Source organism: Saccostrea cucullata, unplaced genomic scaffold, assembly GCF_032062105.1.
Source record: "Saccostrea cucullata isolate Sc308-1 unplaced genomic scaffold, CSIRO_AGI_Scuc_v1 ctg20237, whole genome shotgun sequence".
In the NCBI taxonomy this organism is placed as follows: Eukaryota; Metazoa; Mollusca; class Bivalvia; order Ostreida; family Ostreidae; genus Saccostrea; species Saccostrea cuccullata.
In genome coordinates, this window is record NW_026937634.1 from 1 (window position 1) to 5204 (window position 5204).

At 33.7% G+C, this 5204-nt stretch overlaps 1 protein-coding gene across 1 annotated transcript; it reads right to left on the reverse strand.

Annotated features, from left to right (window-relative positions):
* Positions 1-1353: 1353 nt before the first annotated feature.
* LOC134248522 (uncharacterized) lies at positions 1354-3305 on the reverse strand. Its single transcript, XM_062730916.1, has 3 exons — positions 3032-3305; positions 1576-1686; positions 1354-1470 (listed from the first exon to the last, which is right to left on the reverse strand). The coding sequence occupies exons 1-3, from the start codon at positions 3170-3172 to the stop codon at positions 1369-1371; spliced, it is 354 nt and encodes a 117-aa protein (XP_062586900.1). The 5' UTR covers positions 3173-3305; the 3' UTR covers positions 1354-1368.
* Between the last annotated feature and the right edge of the window lie 1899 nt (positions 3306-5204).

Here is a 5204-nt window from a genome sequence, read left to right on the forward strand (position 1 = left end):
TGTGCCCCTATCACATTCTCTAGGATCGTATTAGTAAGAGCTTGGATCTGTGCTGGGTAAGAATGATTGCATATCGGAAACAAGAAATCATGATCTAGCTGTTCTTGAGAAGATTTACATAGCATGACTTGGTCTCTTTGATGGTCTAACTACTTAAACATAGAAATATATCAGGAAAACAATTTTAAAGACTCCTAAACAACAGCAAGGCTTTATAATTATTTCTTTTAATATACAAATATTGTCAGGAAGTGCAGAATTTAATCTGTTCAGTTATTATACTTTCATGTTAAATACTAAAATCTGATTGGTTTAGACGCAGTTAACAATCCGTTCGATTACCCTGAGCCTTAGCAACACACGTGACAACGGGTAACACAACGGTAATGCCACATGCGTGGAAATTATGCGCGTACGGTTCACCGTAGAATTCTCAAAACGTCAGTTGCGCGTTTGAAAGAACCGGAATTAACTTGACGTGAATAAAAGCTTGCGTCCGATAAAGCTTACTTGAAAACAACAAACGACAGACGATACGTTCTTGCGAATGTAGGAAACATGCTTGCGAGCCAGAAATAACGAAGCTTTATATGATAAATGACCCTAATTCGAGTATCAAACAAACAATAAGGAGATTAGTGAACCGGTGAGTGTGAAATCTTTCTATTCATGAACGTAAAGACGATCGACGTTTTTTTTTTTTGCTGACGTCCTTAATCAATAAGACATTCAGTATAATAAAATAAATGGTGCCTGTTTTGGAGGGTAACATTTGAAATTGACACCCCACGGAAAACCATTGTCAACCTCCGCTGACGCGTCGGTTGACAATGGTTTTCCTTGGGGTGTCAATTTCAAATGTTACCCTCCAAAACAGGCACCATTTATATAATGATAACCTCCGTATTGGCTGGAAACACAAAATTAGAATGAAAAATGTCAAGCAAAATACGAACCAATGAATATTTGCTTAGAAGGTCATTATAAAAATCACATTTTTAAAGAATGTTTTGATATGTTTGTATAATCTCTATAATATATGTACATCAGCTTATCTGTCAAAGTATGCCTGGTTTACAAAAATGACTGTCGTTTGAGAATGCTTTTGAGTACTGAATTAACGTAAAGGGAGACACAGACCCAAAACACAGGTGATAGAGGATAGGAAAGTTGAAGACGGAAAACCTGAAATCATCACGTTTGTCACACAATGTTGTAAGTTGGTCTTTCTCATCTATTTTCAGTAAAATATCCAAATACGAGCGAGATATAGGACAGGTCCTGTGTAGACTTTTATTACAAGTTAGTAACCAAGTGAAAAAAATATCGCTATACGAGTCAATAAATGCACTGATTTATCTCATTCCATTAAATAGAAGAAAGCTTACTAGGTATACAGGCGGGCGTAAATCCTTTTCTGGATAGTCTGGTCGTATTGCAGACACCGTTCACGACAGTGTATTGAACTCCCTGGTAAAATAAAAAAAATATTAAGATGATCATCCTCTGGTAACGTGTACTACATCAAATTTGACAAAATACATATATATATTGAATAAAGTATCAGAAACTTACTTCCTCAAAATTCTGAACCATTACACCTTTGAAGACTTTACCATTTACAACTCTCTCTGAGAAACTGGCTATTTTTGTGTTCTTGGCATCATAGAAAAGCTTGACTTTCCCCTACAATTAATAAAAGTAAATTATAATAAATATTTCATCAAGGTACAAACTGAAATGCTGACTGTTTTTTTTTTTACTGGTCTTTCTAATTCTAATTATGTTTTACAGTTGTGCTTCTTAAAGAGTTTCAGAGTAGATGGATAAGAAATAAGGTAATTTAAATCATAAATTAAATATTTAGGTGTTTTTGTGCCTTTGTCCTACCGAAAATGTGAGAATATACATGTACCGTATTATTCCACTTTCAAAATCAGAGAGCGAGGAAAATATTTTTACATAGAACAAGATGAAATCTTAAAGAAGAGTCGTATAAAGGTAAATTTCCTAGTATTTTTTTTCAAAGTTCTTTTCAAATATTGTTGTTTAACTAATTCACATAAAACATATAAATTAATAGGAAAAAAAGCCTTTGTCATTGAATATTTTCTTTTCATCCATGCCAAATAAAGTCGGGGGTACATAAAAACACCAGCTTTTAAAAAAAAAGTAAAATAAGCTGAATAAAAAAATCAGCTATTCAGCTAAAACAAAGGATTTGATTGAATGATTCATTGACTGTATATATTGTTTAACGTCCCTTTTGAGAATTTTTCACTCATATGGAGACTCCAAAGGAAAAAGGATGATTAAAGATACATATTAATAATTTGACTTAAAGAAAGCATTAAAAGAAATTAATTCTTTTTTCGATGAAAAATTAGAAGTTTTGATGTCACAGTCATTGCAGTGATAATTCAGTATACTTTATTGTTAGTTTCCTGGATGTTTACTTTCATAAATATTATTGCTGATTTTGAATAAGGGGATTTTTTGTAAAAGTTTTTGTGAAAAAAAATTCATCTAAATAATAGAAATGTTATGAATGAATATTAAGTATAGGAATGGCATAAAAATTAAACATCTTTAATACAAAAAAATCTCAATACACTCGTATCTATTTCTGTGGAGCACTGAAATTCCAATTTCCCGCCCCTTCAAGATCCGTCCATGATGATTATGGAATCTTCATGAAAACAACTTCAGTGGGCAATGTTGATAAACACAAATTAATAAAATATAAATAAAAGACAAGAGATCAAATCTGACATTTAATATTGAACTCTTTATGACCCCGTGTATTCTACATTATTTTTAATAAACCCTTTGTTTATTTCCTCGTGTATGTCTGCTTTGCTTATTAGACAAATTATCAGACTATAATCATTGGCCATAAATTTTCTTTTTCATTTCATTTCTAATTATTGTAGCTGTGTTGTACCAATAAAATCTTAATAAAGCCCAGCATATATATAGCCTGGTAGAAAAATGCCGGGGTTCAATATCTAGAACGGCTACATTTACTTACCACCTCTAAACCTCCTTTCCCGTTAGTATTAGTGCCAACCAGAAAATCCATATTCCCGCTCCATTGTTCGGGGGTACAGCATCCTTGTATCAAATGACAAAACCAGGTAACGGTCAGAATTGTCAGGATTATGGACTTCATTCTGCTATCAATCCGATCGCGACTTGCACAGCTGTGTTCGTTACCTCTTTATTTAGCATACCCGGTCACAAGGTATTTGGAAATTCCTTATCGAGTTTTTTGTAGATATGACCTTGTAAGAAAGGTTTTTCTTCTCTTTGGCCATACTGTCGTTCAAGGATACGGAGAGAGGGGGTGGAATAAATGTCTGCCTGTACATGTATACATGTGAAGACCCCCCCCCCTCTCCCTTAAATTCCCTTCATTAATAAAATCACTCCCTTTTTGACTCTCTACTCCAATAGCCCCTCACAACTCCTAGTCTTTCGTCTCCAGTACCCAACGTAATTTTCTTTGAAGTATTATTGCAGTTTTTTGGGGACATATAAAAAGTTATGGTGTACCGAATTTACAATTTACAAACATGTTTATGCACCAGCTGATGCACAAATAATTATAGAAATCTTACATCATTTTAAAAAGACATAATTTAACTTGCTGTGCGGAACTAAAAAAGATAAAAACCCTTCCAAAGCAATATTTCAATTTTGGAAGCATTTATAAATGGTGCATTTAATTTCTTGAACATGTGTGCGCACAATACTGTCGGTATTATTTATAACATTACTGTATAAAAATCGTATTTCAACGTGGCGCTACACTCCGACCGCGCGTTAAACGAAGTACTCGCTAATACTTGTTTATTTGATATAAATATATGGAGATATCGAAGAGTATTCATAGCCAAACAATACAAATCAGGAGCAGGAGAGACACAGACGTCTAAAACATCACAGTTGGCATCAGGTGCCGTGGAGGAATGAGCATCCCTTCTTGTCGTGTGCTTCTTGTCATGATCGGGAAATAACGGGGAAAATCCAACAATGGTCTAACAATAACTACAAAACCTTCTGTCAGTATTCGATTTAACAATAGATTGTATTTACTGACAAGTCGAAGACCATTGTAACGATCAAAGAAGTTGCAAAAGTAAAACTTTAAACGAGACTCGTTCTAGATATTTCCTACGTAGAGCATGCTCTTGCGTATCGAATCAACCGAGAGATATTAACCCCCTATGCAGGTGATAAGGGTATATTGCTGCATAAGTAAGGGAAATTGACGATTGAAAAGTTCAAGTCATCATGTGTTTATAATAAAGCATTGTTGTTAGATTACCATTAACGTTTTTTCAAGTAATATACAGATGTGTTGGACTCTGTGGCATCTTTTATTTTAAGCTCAACGGGGCATGTCGACATTAGAATGTAAGCGACCATTCACTACCAATACGTCGTCGATATATCTACAGTGTATGTCGAGTTCAAGGACACAGCAAGTATTTTAATTCTTTTTACGATAAGATCATATGAATACAAAAATAGTCTGCTCATTGATATCCATGTGAATTTCAATAGATATTGTCAATCAGAAACCCAAGCATTTTTCAAATATATGCTTCAGAGTACTTGTGTTTACAAAAATTTAACAAATGACAAGGTACGTAAATTTACGAGTTCCATTTTATTGAAAAAAAAAAACAGCTGTCAATGATATCAAAAAGCCTGCGGCCCTTATCACAAAAAAAAATCTTACGACTAAGATTAAAATTTAACAACTCTACAATTTTTGGTTCAATAAAGATATTAGTTTTTTTTCCTAGAAAAATCATTTGCAGTGTAATCTAACCAAATAGAAAAATAAGAAGTTTTTGGTGACCTACTAGAGCTAAGACACAGGGAAAATTGGTCTTTAAAACATGAGAGGGAGATTAGGTGCCATGTAGGAGTGAGCATCCCCTGCCACCCGGTCATACCCGCCTTGTGCTCCTTGTCATTATCATGCTCCTTGTCGTGATCAGTAATAAAATCAAAGCAAAACCTAAAGAAAATCTCAATTTAATCCTTTTATCCTGTACTTAATTTGATTTGCACTTTTGGATATTCTAGTAAATGTCAAAGAAATTTTCTGGAGAAACAAGAGAAAATAATCAACACGACAAAAAAGTTTATTCAAAGTAAAAATGTAAATATGAATTAAGTAGTTCATGGAT

What these genes read in the sequence shown, in the direction of transcription:
- LOC134248522 (XM_062730916.1), bottom strand. Translation starts at nt 3,172, where the DNA reads ATGAAGTCCATAATCCTGACAATTCTGACCGTTACCTGGTTTTGTCAT. An exon ending in GGAAAGGAGGTTTAGAGGTG is followed by an intron (nt 1,687 to 3,031) that starts GTAAGTAAATGT and finishes TATTAATTGTAG; the next exon opens with GGGAAAGTCAAGCTTTTCTA. An exon ending in TGGTTCAGAATTTTGAGGAA is followed by an intron (nt 1,471 to 1,575) that starts GTAAGTTTCTGA and finishes TTATTTTACCAG; the next exon opens with GGAGTTCAATACACTGTCGT.